The sequence below is a fragment of the Achroia grisella genome, unplaced genomic scaffold (genome assembly GCF_030625045.1).
Source record: "Achroia grisella isolate CSIRO2021 unplaced genomic scaffold, CSIRO_AGI_Agris_v1 utg512, whole genome shotgun sequence".
NCBI classification, from domain to species: domain Eukaryota; kingdom Metazoa; phylum Arthropoda; class Insecta; order Lepidoptera; family Pyralidae; genus Achroia; species Achroia grisella.
The window spans coordinates 3,355,507-3,380,550 of NW_026712906.1; the positions used below are offsets into that span (position 1 = coordinate 3,355,507).

General features: G+C 33.4%; 1 protein-coding gene across 1 annotated transcript in view; it reads left to right on the forward strand.

Moving 5' to 3' along the window:
* Positions 1–25,044, forward strand: part of LOC131846756 (formin-like protein) — a 93,743-nt gene that overhangs the window by 46,771 nt on the left and 21,928 nt on the right. Inside the window, exon 2 of the mRNA XM_059196145.1 lies at positions 19,900–20,070. Within this exon, the coding sequence (XP_059052128.1) occupies positions 19,900–20,070 (171 nt within the window). The remainder of the gene's footprint in view (positions 1–19,899; positions 20,071–25,044) is intronic.

Consider the following 25,044-nt stretch of genomic DNA (forward strand, 5'->3'; position numbering starts at 1 on the left):
AAAAATTATATCATATATAGTAGTACTCTGTATATGATATAATAACAGACTTCTTTCAAGAATATATATGATATAATAATACTCTATACTTTTATCTCATTTATACTTCAATGCTTTGTATAAAGACCTCTGAAAGAGTTGCGTACCTCTTTAGATTGCCTGTATATTCTGTATTTTAATTTGATGGGTTAGATTGATCTATTTTTAATGATAATAATTTTGTTCTACAAAGTTATTCCTATCTTAGCTTTAAATTGTCCGGACAATTAGCTTACTTCCATAAAAGATAGTTTTATTTTAATTTGAAGTATGCGATTTATATGATAGAGAATGCCTGTTCAAACCCGTGATATGGCAATCTTTTGTGGTCTACAGTGCCTGATTGACAAGAGATAATATTTATACTTCACTGGCAGGTTTTTCGTATAGAAATAATGGTAGATAGATGGATATCGAAGTAGTGTGCCAATCAGGGTTGCCAATCTCAAAATATTTATCAATGTAAGAAGAATTAAAAAGCCCGAATATGGCTGCCTAATCTCGTCACATTACCGTATTTGATAGGTCAAAATCTCGTACATACCTTGTACGCTGACGAAAATATCCTCGTACCTAAGGTCAAAAATCTCGTACCTATACGAGCATCCTCATTTGGCAACCATAGTGCCAATGACAGTCTGGTTCGGAGGCCTATAAAGTCAGGCAAGCACGGTTCCGGTGAAAAGCCGCCCAACCGGACAAATCTAACAGCGCGCAGGCAAATTAGTTAATAGTGATGCACATTACGATTTTTTATTTATTTAATTCTGATCACTATGATGTGTACTAGAAAGTTCATAATTTAAATAATTTCATTTTAAACATGGTTTTAAGTGAGGAATGCAGAGAGAACCGAATAACATATCGCGTGATTGGACATCTATCTGTAGATGCATATCAATGACCTCGGTTGTTCAATGGTTTAGCACACTGCCTGACTTTTCGATCGTTGGTTCGATACCACAATGGAAATATTCATTTTTATGAGTATATACTTTATGTATTATATTATGTATTGTTAAAATTATATATATTCCTAGGTCTATCCGTTGCCTAGTTAGTATTCATAGCACAAGCTCTTCTACATTTTAGAACCAGATATCACTGTGCGACTTTTCAGAAATTATTAGGCACTTTCATCCACTCTTATATTTGCCTATTTCTCGAAAAAAATCGTTCTAATAAGAAACTCCAGACATCGGATATATAGGAGCAGACTCGATACATAAGAAGCCCTTCATGTCGGGATAAAAGATTCCATAATGAAATCTCCATAAGTTGGTACTCTGATTTTGCAAACTTTCAAAGGAATTCTGAAGTATTGAAATTGTTTGATTTTTTCTTATTTTTTCTTTTATGTTCTATAGTATATTTTAGTCGTAAATTTCTTGACTTAGCAAAACGGGACATAAGGTATAAAATCTTGATAGTTAAAAAAAATTATAGCTGGTTAAATATGGGGTGTACTAATTTCTAAAATAGCTTTATTAAAAATCACAACCATTGTACTATGAAGGTCCAATAATATACATGATCTTGATATTAAATGACCTTGTAATGATTTAAAAACCTTAAAACCCGCAGCGTGACGTCATCGCGGACGTCCTCTGAGGCCCGGAGTCATTGTTGTCTGGCCCTGGTCTGATTGATGGCCAGCTTGTTTTGCAATTTGCATCAATCCCCTATACTTTAGTATGTCATTCCGAAATGGGAAAACAGAATTACGTGTCTTTCCGTCCGTCCAACTGTCACATATATTTTCTTGGTGACTGTTTAATGTGAGAATCGGTTGTTTCCCTTCTGAGAAGGCTTCACGGACGTGCGGTAAAAACAATTTTAAAGTTGTTTTGCCTGAAAGAATATCTACGTAAGATTTTTACTAGACGGCGCTTAGCTCTGTTGGTTATTGATTATATGTTTTCTATGTATAGTATGTATTTACAAAAAAGGATTTATATCAGTTGTATCTCTACTTATGTTGGGACTAGATGGCGTTGTGTCAATTGTCCAGGGCTATTATTAGTCCAGCAGTAGCGTATTTCTTGATTGATACTACTCTGACTTATAATAAATGTTAAATCATTTCCTTGCAATATCTAATACTACGAACTACTGTTACTAATACCGTTATAGTACCAAAGTGATATGCAAATTAAAACATATGTATTTATAGTTTCCGTTGATGGTTTTTTGCAATAGACTTCTATGATTTACAATCGGACCGAACTAACTTTATTTCTCCAACTGTACCCGTGACTTCGTAGGCGTAGAATTTAACTTTATTTTTCTAATTTAAAAGAATATTTCTAAAATAAATATAGCCTTTATTACTCCTTAGTCACTAAGGCTATATTTATTTTAGAAAAATTCCTTAGTCAAAATCGGTCCAACCATTTCAGGGATAATTCAGAGATAGTTCCATTTCCAAACAGACAAAAATTGTAAAAAATGTTATTGTTATTATGTACTGTATTTATATTCATATGCATGAAGCAAAAAACGATCATTTTAATATATACATACAAACAGACACTCCAATTTTATTTATATGTATAGATGAATTCATTTGGTTACGTAATAATTATTATTACACGAGTTAATTAGATAGATTTATCGAATGCACCTGATATTAGCATAGGTAGTTTATCCCAACTATGTAATGTAAAAATTGTTTTTAAAAGAAATAAACATTACTCATTTTTTAATTTCATCGACTTATCATTTCTTCTGCTTCTTCCTTATCCCAATTATTTGGGGTCAGCGTATTTCATGGACTATTACAGATTTTTCTATATACGAGTTAGTACAGGTCGTGTTTGCGGCCTGTCGTGTTTTTTACTACCTGTTTAGTATGTCGATTAGACGAATGAGTTGGACATTAATTAGACAATGATTGATAAGCATGTTAATTAAAATTGACTATAAAATCACTAGACTTGCTATAAAATTAACCCACTTTTATTGTAATTTTTTAAATAGTTTGTTCGAATAACCATCAATACATTTAAAATTAAATAAATAACTGCAATTAACACAGCGTCATCCCTATGAATAGTCAAAAGTGCTTGCATTGAGTTTATTTGAATAAAGTTTATTTATATTCCTATAATTTCGGTTATAATAAAATATAATAAAGTAAGTAAAAACTATATATTTTTTATAATATTTATATTGTGTAATAAAAAATGTTACGTAGTAAATTAATATATATATATATAGATATGTATAGGTACTGTGCTAAGTTGCAACACCGATTTGGATATACGTAATGGTGTTGTAGTATTGAAATGAATAAAATAAATAAATATTTATTCTTCGTTAGTCAATAAGCATAAACATGTTTCGCAAATTCCGAGCCCGTTACGAAATTGTAGTCATGTTACGGTAAAATAACAAACGTTGGTATTGTTCGCAAAATGTAAACACAACCACGTAAATGTACCTCACTATCTGTAACATTCGAGTGTTTGCACGAAAATATAACTTACATGAACTCATTGCTACCTCTGTACTAAATATTATAAAGAAGAATATTTTTATTTTTTGTATTGTTTATTTTATATATAATATGTTTATTTTTTATATACATACCCGACTGATTTAATAGAACAGTAATTTCAAATTAATGACTTTTTAATAAATGCTTATGAAATTAAATAAAAAAAATTCATGAAAAAAGAATTTGTCTGTCTTTTTCTTCTTACTTTAAAACGACTGGACCGATTGTCACTCGCTATTGTTTAGAATCAACAGATACCTAAAATTAATTTTTATCTTCTTTGTATTATATCATTTCTAACACATTGTCTTTTGTGCTTTTAATGATATATTCCTTAAGTTATTTTGTGTTCTTTTTCATTAATTTTTGGAACTTAAGGTCTTATACTGTTCAGGGTCTTGTTAAGTCTATTAGTTTAACTCCATCTTTATGGTATTAATGCTACTAACGGTAATAATTCTGTCTGCTATTTATCATTGATCGTTGGCTCGTCATATCAATGTACACACAATACGTTTCCTCGGTAACGAAAACTTTACGTCTTAAGCTATAAGGTCGAGAGTCGTGAATTACCGTGAAGTTTTTATCACCTGTGACCCTGGCGGTCGAATGCTTTATGCCGCTTGCCTACGATGCCCACCCGCAGTGTTATGCGAGCCTGGTACATTACAAACTACTTACATACTGTGCTAAGAAACCAGGAGTAAGTAAAGTACAGAGGAAGTGTAAGATATATATTTATACGTAAAATAATAATTTTTCAACCCAATCGAGGTAATTATTTAATTGTACTAATACAGGAGAAAACGCTACACGCTGCAGTAAGAACAGCTCGAAATCAGATCACTATTACCATAGATATTGCGATAAATACAAGACAAGGCAACATATTTTTTTTTTAACTTTAGGTATCCTCCAACTGAAAATAAATTAACCCTACCGCTTTAGGTAAGCGTAGCAGCTAGATCACAATCAGAGTTCAATTTAAAAAAACCCATTAAGACGAACTCCATTCTCTCTACACATAAACGTAGCGTCTTATTTGTTTCCGTTCTGCTTGTGGCAACACAGATCCAAACCAATATTAAATATAATACTATTGGAACTTAATGCACTACTTTATTTGCTACAAATTTCATACTTTTGTCGTGTCTATTCAACACCAAAAACAAGTTCCGGCCTTAGAAGATTTTGTTAAATTTGCAAATACAAAATGTAAAGTTGATTTATTAAATTACTTGAAATTCTAAAAGACTCAAATATATCATTTGAGTCTTTGTTGCATGCATATTATTAGCCATAATTTCATTGAATATCTACGATAACCAACTCTATGCTACAATGCTTGATTTGAATCTACGTATTTATCTACTGTAGATCAAACTCCTTTTTCCCCAAGACGAGGTTGGCTTACTCATGCTAAGTTTACATGCAAATTATATAGATAGTCCGCAAATACTCGTTCAAAAGACTTGATTGCAAACTTTATTAGATACGACACGACAAGCAGTCTGATAAATTTGCCAAGTATATTTTCTTATTAGACGTCTTCAACATAATATTTACTCGTTTTATTCCTTGATTATTGACAAGTGAGATCGATAAACTAGAATGGATGTCTTAACATTACCTAAGTTGGTATAATGCCCGCAGTGTCATGCGATCCTGGTACCGGCTAACCGTTATCCAATGCAAATTACGAAGTCTGATTAGTGGGATCGTTGGATTCTATTACGAAAGCAATTGAGCGTTATCTATTATTTACCACCAGAATACTTATGTTTTCCTGTGATTATAGTAAATGGAATAATGTGATTCTATCTAAGAATAAGATCACAAGGGGGAGGTAATTGTTAGTAATGAAATTATATATTGTATATATGTAGTTCGTTGATGATCAACCTTCACGCAATCTACCGCCTACGGCTACCTTTTACATTATCCCCACACGCAGAACCTAAGTGGTCTAAGTGGTAAACTAAGATTGTGAAATGAACTACCTGCTGAGGTTTTGAGAGTCTACAGCATGGGGTTTTTAAGGGTTTCTTAAGGGTCAGCTAAGTGCACATGACCCACCTGGTGTTTTAGACGTCCATGGGCTTAGGTTAACCGTTTACCATTAGATGGATCGATGTTTGTTTGCCACCATCGTAATATATATCGTAAACTATCTTTTGGTCTCTAGAAGGAATTGCGGTAGCTAAAAGTTTACTTGAAATTTAATTTGAAAGTGTTCGAGTGAATTATAATACTATCAGTAGCTGGCGGCGTTGCTGGCATATATATTACTTTAATAAAAATATTTCTATGTGTTAAACTTTTGCAAGAAATAGTAAATATATATAGTATTACCATATATTTATTATCAACGTTTATAATATTAGCAGTATTAGTTATGAATGTGTTTTATCCATTTAGAACAACTTTGGTGTATTTGAAGTCAATTGTAATAGTCATCTGGTCGGGATTATAAATAAAGGATGCTGTTAGCTAAGAATATATTTTACGAGCTATTTTTGGAATTGTTTTATGAGTCACTCCCTGTCGTGGCTTATTTGTTGTGGGCGCGTCGCTTGTACCGCTCACGTCTTCCTTTTTAACTATAAACAACTCCTTACTCATTAAATATCTATACATCCTTATATATTCTTCTGCTAGTGTCTTTGTCGTATAACTGGTCCAAAAGCCTGGAAAAATATAGATGATATTTGTATACATATTTCAATTTTTACCAGGGCTAGAATGGAAAAAATAGTCTTTGTGCTTGCTTTACTAACTTTGTTTCGTAGGTAGGATTTAGGTAGAAAAATTAAAGGTTAAGAGGCATGACATCTTAGTACTCTAGAATGGCAACGCATTAGTTAGAGGGAATCACATGATAACGTGATATCCGTAGAGTTGTTCATGTATGTATATAAGCAACGGTTACCGCTTCCCATCAGGTGGGTCGTAAGCTTGTTTGACATTATAATTATAAGAATATGGGTTCTTGGAAGGTTTGAAATTACAATGTGAACTCAGTAGGTGGAGCTGCTTTTCCGCTATTACCTAATAGTATCCTATACTTACCGTATTTATAGCTACCTAATAAAATTATAAGCCATAACATAATGTATTATTAAATTGTAAATATTTCCTACATTTGTAAGAACCGAGTTTATCAATTCCGAGATCATTTCCCACGTATGTCGAAGTCAGAGAGAGTAATTTACATAATAAACGACCAAAGGAATGTCATTATTTACGTAATGAACGGAGAAACAGATATACTACTAGCCCCGTAAGTGAGGAAGGTTCTAGAAAAATTCCTTTATGTGCTTGAGGCATATTATTTATTTACTAGTTGAGTTCACGTCTTTGTACTGATTAATTGGTATTCAAATGACCATAGTTTAAAACCTTTTTGTTCGTAAACTGATTGTAATAAAAGAAATTTCGGAAAACGAAAACATAAAATTTGCAGTGAAACTAACTTTCGCCACTAAATTCTCAATCGGTTTTATGAGCACAATTACTTAATATACATTTATTGCATACATATAGTAAATAATTAGTGATCGCCCTATGGTCGAAATTCGACCATGATTAATTTATATTGTCAGAAGTTACTTCTTCTTTTATTGATTTAATGTACTTTTTAAGCATGATTTAAAAAAATATTAGCTTTCTGCACTCCTTGTCTATATAAAGTGTAAGTGTACAAAATTTCATACAACTCCGTCCATGCAATTTTCGGCAAAGGGGTACAAAGTTTTTGTTTCACATATTATTATATATATTATTTGTTATATAGGCATCGTAATATTTCATATTCATTCTTACAATGGTCGAAGGTCACAGCTGTCAGTCTTACATATTTCGTATCGTACGCTTTTTATATAAATGAATCACTCAGAATACATTCAGTGATGTACTTTATAGTTATCGATAATTATATTTGTACTTTTTAATATTGTATTTTCAAATAAATATTATTTTATACATCAACTTTTATATTACAACTAGCTACCCACCCCGGCTTCGCATGGGTGTACATATATTATACATATAAACATTCTTCTTGAATGACTCTATCTGTTAAAAGAATCGTTTCGAAGTCCGTTGCGTAGTATTAAAGATTTAAGCATACATAGGGACGCACAGACAGCAACAGCGACTGTGTTTTATACTATGTAATGATTAACAGAGATTACGAGTATTTATATGTATATGAATCATTAATGCAAGTAGTGTTGAGATAGTTCTCATCACTACTTTATTATATATCGATAACGTTATAAAACGAAAATATTGAAGTAAAGGTTGTGGACTATATATTATTATTAGTAGATTTTTTAATTTGGGACAATATTTTTATGTATTATATATGCTCCTTGTAGGCTGTTCTCATAGACATTACATACGAATTTATAAATAATAATAATTGAACACCTCCTGAATCAAAACAATCTGAATAATATTATAAACGCGAAAGTTTGTAAGTATTGATGTTTGTTACTCTTTCACGCAAAAACTACTGAATGGATTTTGTTGAAACTTTACAGTAATATAGCTTATACATCAACATAACACATAGGCTATATTTTATATAGGATATTTAACTCGGGTGAAACCGCGGGCATTGCTAGTTTTAATAAATTATAGCTGTTGGTATTTATACAGAAATTGTGAAATTTTGTCAAGGTTTAAAAATATTCCGTAAAACTCATTTTACAAGATGCCTGTAGTATCATTCAAATGTCTATAATAGTCAGTTGGTATTGTTCTAGTGGACACAAGTGTCTTCTGAGTGTTACATAACTGTATATGTTGTACTATCGTGGATTCACGTTTTGTTTAGAAACTTAAACATATGTCAAATACACCAATTGACTTCCGTTCCCGTCCCAACGTCTTTGTGTTGATTTTTCTCAGATCTAATAGCTGTTTGCTAACTGAACTCTAATTTCTAATTTGTTATTAATGCAACTTTGTGTTATTTACATCCGAGAGGATATTATTATATGTTATCATCATTTATGTTGTGTTTTATTATCAGTGTAGAGACGATAATATAGCTAATTATACTTCACATATCAAGCTATTCGGTTCAATACTACTAATATAATAAATTTAAAATTGTATTATATTATAATGAATGGATGTTTACTACTCTTTCACGCCAATACTATTGCACGGATTCGGATAAAGTTTTGCGTACCGATTAATCATATTATAGTTCAACGGATAGGATCCCTTTTGCCCAAGGTTTAGTGGATAGTGATAGGTACACCATTTGCATTAACTCATAATATTAACATGCTCTGGAAGTGTCAGCAGTGGAAAAGGATGAACATCTAATCAGGCAGTTAGATCATAGTGATAACCACTAGGATGGTTTCCAGGGCAAATCGACCAGATACTTTGCAAGCAATAGAGCCACTAGCTCTATCTTACTAATATTATAAAAGCGAAAGTTTGTGAGTATGGATGAATGTTTGTTACTCTTTTACGCAAAAACTACTAAATGGATTGTGATGAAATTTCACAGTAATATACTAGCTCATACATGAGAATAACCCATAGGTTATAAATTTCATGCGGCTGATATTATCGCGAGCACAGCAAGCACAGCACATTAATAATTTCTTACCACAAGCCTTTGGGAGCACATTACTGTAATGTTCACAAAGAGTAATCCAATAAAAATAAATAAATAAACAAATTTTCAACAGGACACATGCCAATTACAGTTTCGAGGCGTGGTAATTTGATCTATAGTTCCACTACAAGTTAAACAATCGTTTATTAGAATTTCACGTTTCATTCACAATTCATTTGTACCGACAGGAAGTTTTCACGTATTGAATGGACGGTGCTCACTTGAATGGTCATTTGACCGTCATACACATGGAATACAAAGCACGTTGCTAATTCTAGTGTTACACGTTACACCTACTGTGACATTGAAACAATCAAACAACGATAGACTCATTACCATTCTAATCGCGATTCGTTTTTGTGACTTGTGATTCACGATCGACACAATGTCCTTAGTTGTATAAAGTTTAGTCGGTTGAATAAGTACGTATGTTGTAATACATACATTTTTTAAAACATTGTATTGTAATACTGTTCGTCGTGACAGCTTCACCGAACAAAAATGGAATCGGGTGCAGAGGGAACTCCAAAGACACAGGAGGACTATAGAGTTTCTGATAGCCAATTCAGCCCTGACAGATCCGACTTTAGTTCGAAGGCATCGCTGGGGGTTCGATCTTTAGTGGCTTGTATAATTTATCAATGAATATGTGTTACTTACTAGATGATCGAACAGTTTACTTACTCCTTAAAGTTATATTGTTTTGTATGTTTAATAGAAACTATTATAAGTGTATCTGTGACTGTATTAGGAACAATATATCTAAGACACTATGGTTTAATAGAAAACTTTGTTATTTCAGTGTTGAACATATTACGCATTGTAAGTAATAATCGTTTTTTAAAATCTCTTCGGTACCATAAAATTTTCAATTTCATATTTTTATTGCGTCTGTCATATTTCATTCACATGAAATTGAGTTTATTGAATCAGTATCTCGTCAGACAACCCCTCCATAGGGTCCGCAAATAACTTTTGAAGGATAGACCGCAAAATATCGATTTGTTTCTAATCGCATATCGATATCTCGGATAATCTCAGACGATCCCTTCACTGATGTTCTAAGTATAGTTTTTGTTCCGTTTACACGGGAACCATTCACAGTAGTGGAACTGAAAATAAATGCCCGGCAAAGCACGATACGGACAAACTTACAGAAGGTTTCTAATACATATTTTGATTAATATGACTGTAATTTATAAAAGTAAGTGTAAGAAATAGATAATATTAATATGGTTAGAGTTTTCCTGTACTATGATATAAAAAACGTATGTTCATTTCTTAAAAACGATAGTACTTAAAAACATGGAACAGATTTGTAGATCTATGACTTTATAAACTATTATAATTTCAGTCAGATTTTTTATTTCGGGAACTTTGGAGATAAGAGAAGTTCAAATAAAATCATTTTTAATAGACTAATGTACCCTACTCGTTAGGTCTACCATTTCAGCACATACTTCACTATATTTATTAGGTTTAGTTTAAAATAACAGCTTCTCACTTGGGATTTTAAAGATAAAAAGATAAAATACTTTTTCTTAATTTTCTTTTCCAGTAAGATGGGCCTACTGTACTTAAAACTATTAAACACATATTTTGTACGAGTAGATCTTTAAATATGATAGACGGACTGACCAACCGACAAAAAAAGTGTTTCCTCTTTTGGTATTGAACCCTAAGAACGGCCATGACTCAGCTGAGAATGGGGAACTATTATTTTGGTTGAAAACTGTTTTGGTTGTCGACTCATTTGTATAATGTATTATTTGTTCGACCTTTTGTGTTTATAATTATAATGTATTATTTAATTTGATTTCATTTATTCATTCATAACCATTTATATTGTGTTGAATTTTATTACATATTGTAATTTATAATTTATTATCATACAAAATACAGAATTAGTTTGATGTTTATTCAAATACAAACTTTTATGTTGTGAAGAGTCGGTGGTATAGTAATAATTGTACTCTTTTTACATCCCCATTATGTTAGAGACTAAAGGATCAAATAATATGTATGGTCTTGTTGTTTTCTAAATATGTAAGGTATGTATTTATAAAAATATGTAACTGTGTATTTATATTATTTGTCAAGTACCCATAAAACCCATTATGTTAGACTAGACTGTGTGAATTGTCCTGAGATATTATTATTCCTTTTTTTCCTTTTATTTCTCTTCTTTTATGGATTTAAAAGAAGGTAATACTCACCTACACGGTCAAAAGGTATATATAAATATAGATTGTGTAAGTTTTTATACATACATACTTCATTTATTTTGATAAGGGGGATGTGGGTAATTGTATTATGAATATTATGTGGGTACTGTATTGCATGTTCCTTTATTAAACAGTCTCAATCAAAACGTCTTTCTGTTAGCACCGTGGTCCTGCACCTTGACATTTATTATTATTATTAAAATAGTGAAAATCCATACTAGACAAACAAATGCTTGTACCTTGTGAGGAATCGAACCCGCGACCATCGGAAAAAAGCGGTGTGCTAAACCGCTAGCGAGTCAATGTAATGAATCAATCATATCTATTCACATTGGAATGTTTAAGAAAAATACACTATGATGTTTTTGTAGTAAGAATGCAAGATATTCCATAGATACACGCTCACTGAACTAATTGGGTGTTAGTAATCCGGCGTCACATCACGATCAATAAGTGATTAGAAAGTAGAGATGTAATTGTGCAAGGCATTAGGTACGCTTGCGACAGTTTTAATGAAAGTGGACAGTTTTATACTAATAGTCGGTGTTTACCGCCACGCCGTCCTCCCGTGTGGATATAGTTTATATTGTAATCTCATAATCTCAGAATCTCAGGATAATTCACACAGCGCCATCTAGACTCAAGTTAAGCTAGTTAAAAGCTTGTGTTATGGGTACTAGACAACTGATACAAATACATAGATATTTTTTTTTCGTAAATACATACATATTATACATAGAAAACAGTTTATATTGATAATATAACTATCAAATTAAACTACGCAACAGATTTTAATGCAGTTTTTAGCAGTAGATAGAGTGATTCAAGCGGAACGTTTATATGTATAATACATGCGTGTTGCAGTATAGAACAAGCCGGGAAATTCAAAGATTTGTAATGCATTCGCGCGGGGCCGGGACGGATTGCTAGTGCATAGGTACTGAAACCACAGTAATTTTATAAATTACTAAGCTATTACTTGCGATGACCATTCCATTATCATCCATTAAAAAAAGAAAATATCTGAGGGGAAAGGGATCGTTAATAACATGAACTAATTCCATCGCTAGCAATGTACCAAGTCAGGTTGATCTCCACTCGGGCCCTCCTGGAAACCATCGTGATAAATTTCTGGCTGATATTAAAAATATATTCATATTACAAAAACGTGCCATTCGAGCGATCTACTGTATGAAGAGTCGTGACTCATTAAGAGAGAAATTCAAAGAGACAAATATTCTCACCGTTGCTTCTCAATTTATATATTCAAATATCCTTTATGTTCATAAAAATCTTGAGTTATTTCCAAATAACAGCAATATTAATAATATTAATACTAGATTTAAAGAAAACTTGCTGTCCCCAATCGTTTAGAAAAAGTCAATAGGTCTTTTATGGGAATAGGTATAAAAATTTACAATAAGATACCAAAGGATATATTGGAATTACACTCAAATAAATTCAAAACATCTGTTAAATCATATTTATTGAGCAAGGCCTATTACTCACTAAACGATTACTTGAATGACGAGCGTGCATGGCAATAGTTTTCATGTTCGGGATTTTCATTTTATGTTAGACATAGACACCTATATAAATCTATGCATTGTAAATAAACTGGCTTTTAAAAAAAAAGTAATTCAATTGTGTTTCTTGCCAGTTCTTCTCAATTGGATCTATATACCGAACTGGACGGTAGGGAAAAAAAATTATAATGTAAAAACTTGACGTTTATAAGCGGTTAAATGTCCTACATGAATAAATGATTTTTGAATTTGAATTTGAATAAATTTGTCACGTTGGGTTAACTGATCTGACCTCATAGTCCTATTATGCTCCACTGCTGCAGCTTTAGCATAGGCTGATGCAACATTCTATAATCATGTATTAAAAAAAATGGAACTATCTCAATGGGAGAAGCCGTCTCTACATTGTCATAATAATTCGACCTCTAAGAGGTCCCGGAAACCATCGAGGTTAATTACAGGTAAATTCACCACGTTGGGTTAACTGATCTGATGTCATGCTTGTCATACCATATCCTTTGGTTCATATATTTTTTATTAAATCTCCCATTATCAATTGAAATATTGAATTTAATATATTTACAAATACGAGATACAAACAAGTTTCGAAATGAAAAAAAAATGGTTAAATTAGCTACACCAAGCTGATGATCTGGTTAAGTAATGAAATGGTTTAAGTGATTGGTAATTGGTTGAACCACTACATCTAGTTAATTTAAGTGAATGTTCAGAATAAGTATTTATGAGTAGCTTTCACTTTTTATTTGGGGTACAAATATATATACAGGCTGTAACGGAAAGGCTATATCAAGATGAAACCTACGGAGCTGGTCCATGGTTAAAAACCACAGTAGTTGGCTTTTTGTAGTATATCTACATTTAAAATAAACTCACTATTATGAGTACACCGAAAATATATATTTACAAAACCGCTGTCTGTTCCCTTATATCTTTAAACTACGAAACAGATTTTAATGCAGTTGTCAGCAGTGTCAGTTGTCAGAGTGATTCCAGAGGATGGTTTATACGTATACAAGCTTGTTTTAGTATAGGGTACAGGGTAATTCAAAGATTTGTAGTGTATCCGTGCGAAGCCAGGACGCGTCGCTAGTTCTTACTAAAACTACAGTAATTTAATAAGTTACTAAGCTATTACTTGCGATTTTTTTAGTAAAAGATAACATATGTTCGTACTCATAATCTCCTAATACAATCTATCTTTATACAGGAAAAAAATATTACGTTCATAAGTGGCTAAAATGTCGTACATCAAATCCACAAATGATTTTTGATTTGATTTGATTTGAATTCGAAAGATCCGTTCAGACGTTTAGATGTGCTGTTGTTCTTTATAACGTAGTATGTAGGAAAGATTTTGGGACACTTGATACGGCATGAATTTATGAAAGTTATTATTGAGGGAAAGATAGAAGGAAAAAGTGGGAGAGGAAGACTAAGGCACAGCTACATCAGAATTGGAGTCGTGTCGTATCAAGGTTTAAAGAGTATGATGAAAGAACGTGCGTGAACATTATTCCAAATTTCTTTAATAGTATTCAACCAAACTTCTATCGAGATATGAGATTATATAAATTCCATGAGATTATATGAATATTTATTATATGTTTAAATTTATATTTTATTTATATGTAATCCATAAACTTATATATTTTATATTGGTATATTAGTATTTTTATATATTTGCATCTGTGTATATATGTATTATTTTTCTGTATCTATTTGTTATAGTTTTTGTTCTTTTTTCTTTCAATTAATTATTAAAGTGCACCGCCTTATTATCTCTGATCAACGCGACGGTTGACTGGTAGAGAATGCCATCAGGCATTAAGTCCGCCATGTATACATTTTTGTGTGCAAAAGAATAAATAAATAAAGATCGTAGAATAAGAGCTCCACCGACAAGAACGTCGTTCCTAAATTTTGAATGAATGAATAAATGTTAGTCTAGATCTGTGCCTATGTACTTTGAACGCTATTGTATTGTACGATGATAAATGACGCAAATCACCGAGTGTCTTCTATTTGGGTCAACTGAGAATGGTAATGCTCAACTTACGACGTACCGTAAGGATGCTAGCTATTGTGCAGAATATTCCCACGCGGAAATTTGCTAAAATGCTTCGACGCCAATGAAACTTCGATTATGTGGCTTTTAATCATTTCAACTTAATGCCAAAATAATTATTTATTTTTCATCCAATATTTACATTTTACATTGTTCTTTAATACCTAAACTAAGTAGAAACCTCTATTTTAGATACCACTTCCTTCCTCTTGTTAATTGTTAACAATTATTGGAATTACAATTGACCAAAAACATAACAAAAAGAGATTAAAAATAGTAAATAGCATAATAATCCCATAACAATACACATTTAGTCCCACGCTAAGCAGAGGTTGAGTTATGAGTACTAGACAACTGATATAAATAATTAAATACGATTTTTTTTGCAATGACACACATTGATATGTACATAAAAAACATCCAGACCTATAGGAACAATCATACGCATTAATAAAAATGTTTGTACTGTGCGAGAAATCGAAACCAGTTGCCATCGAAAATAACGTGATGTGCTAATAGTTGTCAATGGAATCGAAAAGTGTTGAAAATTCGTCTTTTTTTTTATTAAATGATGCACATGCCTGCTTTAAGGATATAAGTTAGCGAGACACTAAAAATCCTATTCATCCATTAAAAAGTACCGTATGTTTATCAGGACCCGTATTTAGTAAACGACCAAAACGTTGTAATAGTAACATCGATCAATCGAAGTGGTATGGTGGTGTTAATTTATCAAGATTGTTATTGTTTTGATTATAACATTGTAAGTTAAAAAGAGATGCCTTATAAGATAAGTTATCTGCTTTAATGTCAATACTCTTATTTGGGAAACAACTAAAAGTATCAATTTGAATGATCGATTGATCAAAGACTTGCGAATTTTATGGTGTAACTTTTTTTCTTTTTACTTGGAGAAAATGCGACATGGAGACCCGCACGTCCCGGGGGAGGCGAACGGGGTCTTTGAGACACCTACTCACTAAAAAATCCAAGGTACCTAGACGAAGCGCCTATTGCCGGAGTCACGGGTTCGCAAAGATCGTCCACCGAGACTCCGGTAGAAAATAACCTACATACAAAGGGCTCATAATAATAATAATAGTCTCTAATTAACAATATTTCTTACAATAATATTTTTTAATTCTCTGACAGCGGTACATGAAAACTGTCTTGCTATCCAGCTTAAACCTTCCATAGAGTTCGCCATCAAATGCAAATCTGCGCTTGTCTTTTTCCCCACTTTTGTGTTCTTTTTCTCCACTATTTTTTGTATCTTCTTCTCATCTTGTCTCGTCTTTTGTATTGTCTGGCACCAATGTGTAACATCCTTAGACCATTTATCCTTCTTGCTCCTAAACATGTCCTGCCCACCTCCATTAAATTTCTTAGTACAGTCAATAAAATAGATTCTAGTTTTCCTACACGTTACAAAAAGGTCTTATTAGTTTGTAAACTTAAAACTACGTTATAACGAGTTCTTTAGAATATACCAAGGGCTGTGTGCTGAAGAATAGTCGATATGATATGATGGATCGATATAATGGTAGAACCATGGCACGGTCTGCCATAGACAGAGAATTCGTTCCCTTTCGGTCTCAGATAGTCGGTTTGAGAGGAGCTTCTTTCCGCGTACACTTAGATTGTGGAATAAACTATCTGGCGAGGTTTTCTCGCAAGACATGGGGGTTTTCAAGATATATTAAGGTTTCTTAAAGGTCGCGATCGCGCACGTGACACCACTGGTGTTTCAGGTTACGCTCCATAAGCTACGGTAACCATTTACCATCAAACCAGCCGTATGCTTGAATGGTACCATCGTAGTATAAAAAAAATATTGCCAATTTTTATTTGGCATTAATATCGTTCATCAATAATAATAATACAATTTATTAAGTATTTGGATAATTTAAAATGACATTAGGACGTAAATGATTTAATGTAATGAAGTACTGCAATAACAGATCGTTACACGAAAACAATCTTTGTATTTGCGTACGCGCACGGGTCATTGACTTAACAGTTTTTTATTTCGATACTGACATAGATTTCCGGTGCAAGATGTTGATTACCTGATTACCTTCTAGATAGATGAGATAGCATAAATAGACACGTAAGCTGTAAATTAACCGATCATTGATAATGATTTATAATCATCAGAATCAGATTGGGAACTTTATCATTTTTAGTTGATTGTTTTTTATATGGTACCTATTCAAATGTCACGGTGATTGGAAGAGTATAGAACACCAACTTTTTAAAAAAAATAAATGTAAAGCAGTTTTTTCCGATAAAAGAGACTGAAAATTTGCCCCTGAATACAAAATATATAATATAAATATAAAAATAGTGTCTTTAGCCTTCCTGATACAATATTCATGCCTAATTTTAACAAACATTATGATCATTATATAAGTTAACGAACGATTAAAATAATAATAAATCAGGATAATTCACGTAACGCCATCAATCAATAGCTTGTAGTATTACCGGTACTAGACATCTTATATAAATATTTAAATACATTTTTTTACAATATAATTAGAAAACATCCAGACAGCTACAAACAACTCTAAACATGAATACAAATGTTTAAACTGTGCGAGGAATCGAACCCGCGACAATCGGTAATAAGGCGTTATAGTGTTTAAATCGCTAGACCACTAAAGTCGCGAAAAGTTAACTAACAGACGGAGAGACACACTTTCACATTTATAGTATTAGTATTCATAACATGGATTAGTATGGATTGCATTAACCCCCGATTTCTTAAGTGACAATCCGAGCCTGTAGACAAACTATTCATTGAGTAAAAATGTACAGCATTGTCTGAAAAGAGTCTCACAAAAGCTCTGTGAATAGCATTCATTTAAGCATACGTAGACTTAAATCTCGATGTTGCGACATATATCCGCTATCTTCTATGCAATTGTACCACAGCAGAGTGCGTGGGATCACCGCTCAGCATCATAATTGGAGTCGCCATCTATGCCGATCTATGCTAATGCGGGCTGCCCCATTACATAGCACTTTCCTACATTACCAACCGTTACATCCAAATATGAACCTTATTTATTCAATCTTTAGGTACTTAAAGTAATGTTAATGAAGTGAAGAATATCACTGATGGTCAGAATGATGGAGATCCTCCCTATTTCACAGCCTCGATAAGAAATATTGTGGCAACAGATCGCACAGTTCGTATTCATAATACTAATTAAGAAGGTGTGGTCGCGAGTAGATTGTATCAGAATTAGAATTGGTTTGCTTGCAATAAGTCTGTCTTTAATTCAAATAGCTTTATAGAAGTTATTTGCACTTATTAATGTTATTCCAAGAAGATATGTAATTTTACTAATCTTTACCTATACTAGGTAACACAAAGTCGACCGTCGCTGTCTTATCATTTATATCTTAAATTACGCCACGGATTTTAATGCAGTTTTCAGTAATAGTTAGAGTGACTCAAGAGGAAGGTTTGTATGTATCGTAGGTACATGTATTATAGTATAGAACAAACCATGCGAAGCCGGGACGGGTCGATAGTACTATATAAAATAGATTGGTGTATTGAAATCGTAAAATGGCGAGATATTGATATTGGCAGTTGCAATAATAATACTCTTATCCGAAATAATCCTTAGTCCATTACAATTAGGTTTAGTTTAGTGAGGTTTTATTCAACTAGAACCATGCACTTCACGCGTTGCAATTTCAAAGATTTATTTAGTAATAACTGGAAGTTTGCACGTGATGAACTGTGAAAACTTGGCAACGTATTTAAGACTTGGTTAATATTAAATTTTACACTCATCATGTCTATTCCTGTAATGAAAGTAAAATGCGAAATGCGCTTTCTACTCTCTAAACTTAGTGTGAACAATGAGTCATTCCTTCTTTATATATTTTTTTTAATCATCTGCCGCTTAACAAGACTTAGGCGGTCGTACCATAGGATTAAAGTGCCTCCTAGTCCTTTATTTTACTGCAATAGCTCATCCTTCGAATGAGTTGAAACAACTTTCAAAGTAAACTGGTTGACAGGTAAAATACGTACTTAATGACGAGGTGTCTACGCAGACTTTTTTTTCTCCGATAAAATTTAGATCTGATAATAGGACTAAAAATTTACACTATATTTATGTATAAGTCAGTTCGAATTTGTCAAAAATGACTTTTAAATAGATATTTTAATATAACATGAAAGAACACCTAATTTAGGAAATGAACGATAAACTGGCAGCCCTGTATAGAGATTTGTTTACCGTTATTAACATCACAGCTTGTTCAAGCAATACGCTGGAAACTGGCCTAGTAATACTCGTTGAGATATTCGATCATTAGATGATCGGGTGAAGGATAAAAAATGATTCATAAATGCAATGAAGAACGAGGAACTTAAGATAAACAAAGTCTAACTAGTCTCAAACTAAACAGAAATCTTTTGGTACCATAGATATGAAGCTTGCTTAATGACAGATATATAAAAACATTCATTTATATTATATAGAAAAACAATAAATGAATTCTAATTCAATAATGACAAGATCAAGATACAAACTAAGGCATGCATGCATTTTCATGCCTCCCTAATTGGGGGAAGGGGATTGTTAGTAATGTGGACTTATAACCCCATTGGCTAGCAATGTAATGTATCAGGTTGACCTTCGCGTGGTTCTCCCTGGTATCATCGTGATAAAATTATGGTAAATTATGACTAACTGACCTGACCTTATGCTCGTCTTATCATTGTCCACTGATGCCCCACCAGCGTAAACCGTTAGCGTAGGTGCACATTTCATTGTCATTAATAATAAAAAACAACCTGATTACAATTATTCTCAAGTCGCAAATTATTTATAGTCTTCTCTTTTTTTTTGTTTCAGGCGTCAATGGATCTTCCACCGGATAAGGCGAAGCTGCTACGAAACTATGATCTGGAGAAGAAATGGGAGATCATCTGTGATCAGGACATGGTGCAAGCGAAGGACTCCCCAGGACACTACCTCAATAAACTTAGAACGTATCTGGACCCTAAAGCATCTAGGAGTCATCGGGTAAGCGTTTAAGTCTTTCTTTTTATCAGTTTAACAAGATTAGTAATTTCTATATATATTTAATTAGGTGTTATTTTGCGGAAGTCCATTTCACTACTCGATGGATTTAATTTTAATTATATACTTATATAATAATTTCTATATACTTATGTATGGACATTGTCAGTCTCATCTACATCAGCCGTCAAACAACTTGCTTTATATTATACTAGCTTTGCCAGCGGTTTCAACAGCGTGAAATTTATATCCTATGTGTTATTCTGATGTATAAGCCTTGTTATTCTAAAGTTTCATTAAAATCTATACACATAAACTTTCGCGTTTATAAGATACTATTTAGCGTGAGATATTCATGAAGCGTTCATTTATATATACGTCGGTTACTTACCATCGGGCGGACCGTCAGCTGGTTTCCCAATTCTATTACATAAAAAAGTTACTTAGAGAGGCATACCAGCTTAGTCCTCAGCAATGGCAACGTTTGACTGGTAGAATGGACGTCATATACCGACTAAATGTTTGTGGCGTTCCGAAAAACCCGGGACAAATTCCATAATACCAGTTATTTCCGATATATATATTTGTGCTATAGGTTTTAGACAACTGATTGCAATCCTTTTTTTAATAAATACATACATAATATGTATACATAGAATATACCCAGACCAATATAAATAATCATTCTCATGAATACCAATTTTTGTACTGTGCGAGGAATCAAACCTGCAACCATCGGAAGTAATGCTATACCCCTAGATCACCGAGGCTGTACATAATAAAGATTTTAAAACAATAAAAATGCGTGCGAGTGTGAAAGATTGTATGAGCTTACACAAAAAGCAATAATGTGTTCATCTTACAAATAAGTTGAAGATAAAGATGTTGGAGCTAGTAGATCTTAATGAGAGATCGGTATTTAGGACGCGGACGAATAAATTAATGTAATTATAGTAGGCGTGTATATCTGTCGTATCATTAAATGGACGCTGCACTGCCTGCTTGCCGCTTGTCATTTATAAAGGATATTACTGATCTTGTTGTAGTTCATAAATCTAAACCGGTATTATAGAGAGAAAAGTTTTGTTTTTTATTAACCGACTTCAAAAAAGAGGAGGTTCTGTATTCGACTGTATTGTTTAAGTTTGTTTTTGAGTTCGATATACAAAGAAATGATATTTAAAATGCCTTCAAATATATAATGCTGCATTATCAACGACGATGACTGTTATTTTTGTTTTTAAAAAATACTGTTTATTTCCATCACCTTGAGTTACGTAAAAAAACAGGTCAACCTATTGATGGTAAGTGGTCCTTTGTTTTTATATACTAGGTGTATAAGTATGAAACCGGATTTTTCTTAAAAGTGCCGCCAAAATGCTTACGGTGCTGAAACTTATTATATATTGTTGTTATATAATCAAAAAGCCGCCACTTTTGCATTTAGATAATTTTTATATTACCGCCGAAAATGGCTGGGTACATGCCGTCAAGTGAGGTTCAGCGGGAAAATCTTCTATTCTGTTTTCTTTTACACAAGACCGCCGAGGAAGGTCACCGAGACCGAAGACGAAGAGCTACAGAAGTTGTATTGCAGATCCAGCGTGACCCAACCTCTCGCAACGCTTGAAGGCGTTGGAAAAGAAAGTTCGGGAAGTGGGTCCCACATGAATTGAGCGAAAGACAGATACAGCGGCGAGAAACCACTTGTCAGATGCTCCTTGCCAGGTTCGAAAGGAAAGGATTTCTGCACCGGATTGTAACTGGAGATTGGATCTATTTCGAGAATCCTATAGATGATAGGTACTTCGGTGAAATCAGCAGTGAAGCAACATCGTTTTGGAAAAAAAGACCATGCTTTGCCTTTTTTGGGATCAGAAGGATCTGGTGTACTACGAACTGCTCGAGCCTGGCCAGACGGTCGACCAGTTTCGTTATCAACAACAAATGAGAGGTTTGACCGCAGCTCTGCTTGAAAAACGCCCGGAATGGCAGGAAAAGCACGAGGGAAAAATCTTGCTACACGACAACGCCCCGGCTCACAGGACAAATGCGACAAAAGAAGTGCTCGCAGGACTCGGCTGGGGGATTCTACCCCACCCGCCCTACTCTCCAGACCTTGCTCCATCCGACTATCACATTTTCGCATCAATGGGCCACGCATTGTCTGAGCACCGCTTCGCCAATTTTCAAGAAGTGTCAAAATGGGTCGAAAATTGGTTCGGGTCAAAAGGTGAAGAATTCATCCGCCGCGGAATTCGAAAATTGCCCGAGAGGTGGGAGGCTTGTGTGGCTAACGAAGGAAAATATTTCGAATAAAATCGCCCCTATGTGTCTAGAGTATTAAACGATAATTTTTTTCAAAAATCAGTCCGGTTTCATATTTATACACCTAGTATATAGTATATGAACAGCATCACAACAGGAAATAACGTCGTCACGTGACCCCTCATGCGTGGCCAGATAAATAAGGTACAATGCCTCCGTAGTACTAGTATTCATTCATAATTTAAAAGTATTTCAAACAATCATACGCATCAATACAAATATTTGTACCGTGCAAGGATAGAACCCGCGACCATCGGAAGTAAGGTGGTGAGCTAAACCACTAACCCACTGACGCCGTTATTTATTTAGGTATTAGAGTTTTAATAAAATATCGCTCCCGTATCAAGCCGATACGGTTGACTAATCTAGAATATTCGATTGAATGAAAAAATACGTTCTCTACTACATGCAATTCCCATAACTCGGAACCCATGACAGCATACCGTTATGTAGACAATGAACAATATATCACAAAGGTCTATCGATAGCGCAGGCTTTGAGGAGACGGCCAGTAATAACGGATAGAGGTCCAGTAATGAGAGCTAATGGCCGTCGCCAGAGGGCGCCACTGACCCTAGATTCGATACCGATACGGTCAGGTGAAGTTTTCATTTGTGTCGCCGGTGCAGGAACGCCGGGGGCTATGTTACGCCCCTTAGTGTTTACAATAGATTAATGAAGTGGATTTTCTTGTGGTTTATTGTTATTAGAAACCAAAGAAGAAAGGTTGAGCGCAACTTGGATATAATTATAGTACCTATACTAGCTGAGCGATGTTGCTCGCGTAAAATTTATAGCCTAAGTTCCATCAAAATCCGTTCAGTAATTTTTGCGTGAAAGAGTAATAAATATTCATCCATCCATATATCCATCCATACTCACAAACTTTCGCGTTTATAATACTATTGAGATACGTAAAACAGCGAAAATCATTTGAAATGCCAGTTAGATATATTTATAATATTCTAAATATCTCCTTTGGAAAATATAGACTATATCATGTAAAAACTATCGCTCCTAAGAATATCCATTAATTATTGTCCCTGACGGGTCTAGGTGGCGAACTTTAAAAAAGGGCGAGTACAATAAATCTTTGCAGGTCGCAGTGCTACAGATCTTAACACCTAACAAGAGCACAAAACTCTCAATAAAAAAAAATGTTACATATTTATTTATTTTTTATGAGAAAATGGAAATGGATTTATTGAATTTTTTTTAAACTAATTTATCCTTTAGATGATACATTACCATCTGAAAGTTTCTAAATCTATTGTCCTGTTGAATAAAAAATTAAGGGTATAAATAGACTACCTATGTTGTCCCAAACTTAATGACCGACTGTGACTTCTTCATATTAATAAACTTTTATGCAATACCCTAAATGGTTTACAAATCTACGATCACAAAATCATGTGAGAATTACATTTTTAAAGACAATCCTGCATGGCAATAGTTATGATCAACTATTGCCATGCACGATTGTCTTTAAAAATGTATTTTTTATTTAATACTAGCTGACTCGGCAAACTTTGTTTTGCCATAAAAATAAAAAAAAAAATTAGGGGTGGACTACCCCTAACATTTAGGGGGATGAAAAATAGATGTTGGCCGATTCTCAGACCTACTCAATACACTCACAAAATTTCATGAGAATCGGTCAAGCCGTTTCGGAGGAGTTTGGGAATGAAAACTGTGACACGAGAATTTTATATATAAGATTATACTTAGACACCTACATAAATATACAATGTAAAACGAACTTCTAAAAAAAGAAATTCAGTTGAGTTTCTTGCCAGTTCTTCTCAATTGAATCGGTATACTCAACTGGACGGTAGGGAAATTACAAAATATTTTACGTTCATAAGCAGCTATAATGTTCTACATGAATAAATGATATAGGTAGGGTAATATTTGACTTATAGTTTTGGCTTCGTAATAATTTATTCTTATAGACATGAGAAGATAATGTGTAAAGCTTCTAACTAATTTAAATATTTTAACCTGATATATCCTTGATAGTTTGTAACTGTTATTTTATCAGCTTGTTTTCTATACTCTAATTACTAATGAGGCTTTTTGTGCCTCAAGCCTTTTCCTGTTTGATCAACGTGTTCTGATCAACGCAAAAACTTGATACAACAATTTAGGTTATGCCAACAAAAAGCCGTGCGTACCGGTTCATCTCCACTAGAGAAAACTGATTGATAGCAATCACAGGGCGTTTAGAGCACGCGATTGTAACTGATATAGATAATATCATGAGCGTTATATGGGTATATTTCTACAACGCGTTTTTCTATAACGTAAAACGTAAAAGAACCAATTTACCGTATTACAAACATAATAATAATACTGTTTTGTTTGTTACTTATTAGTAACTAGCTATAGCTACGCCCCGGCTTCGCCAGGGTGTACATGTTTATACATATAAACCTTCCTCTTGAACCACTGTATCTAATAAAAAAAACCGCTTCAAAATCCGTTATGTAGTTTTAAATATTTAAGCATACATAGGGACAGACAGCGACAGGGACTTTATTTTATACTATGTAATGATACTTAACAATCAATATTATGACTGACCGGTAACAAAATTACAACAAAGGATAATGAAATGAACGCCACAGTGTTATCAGATACGGTATGTGA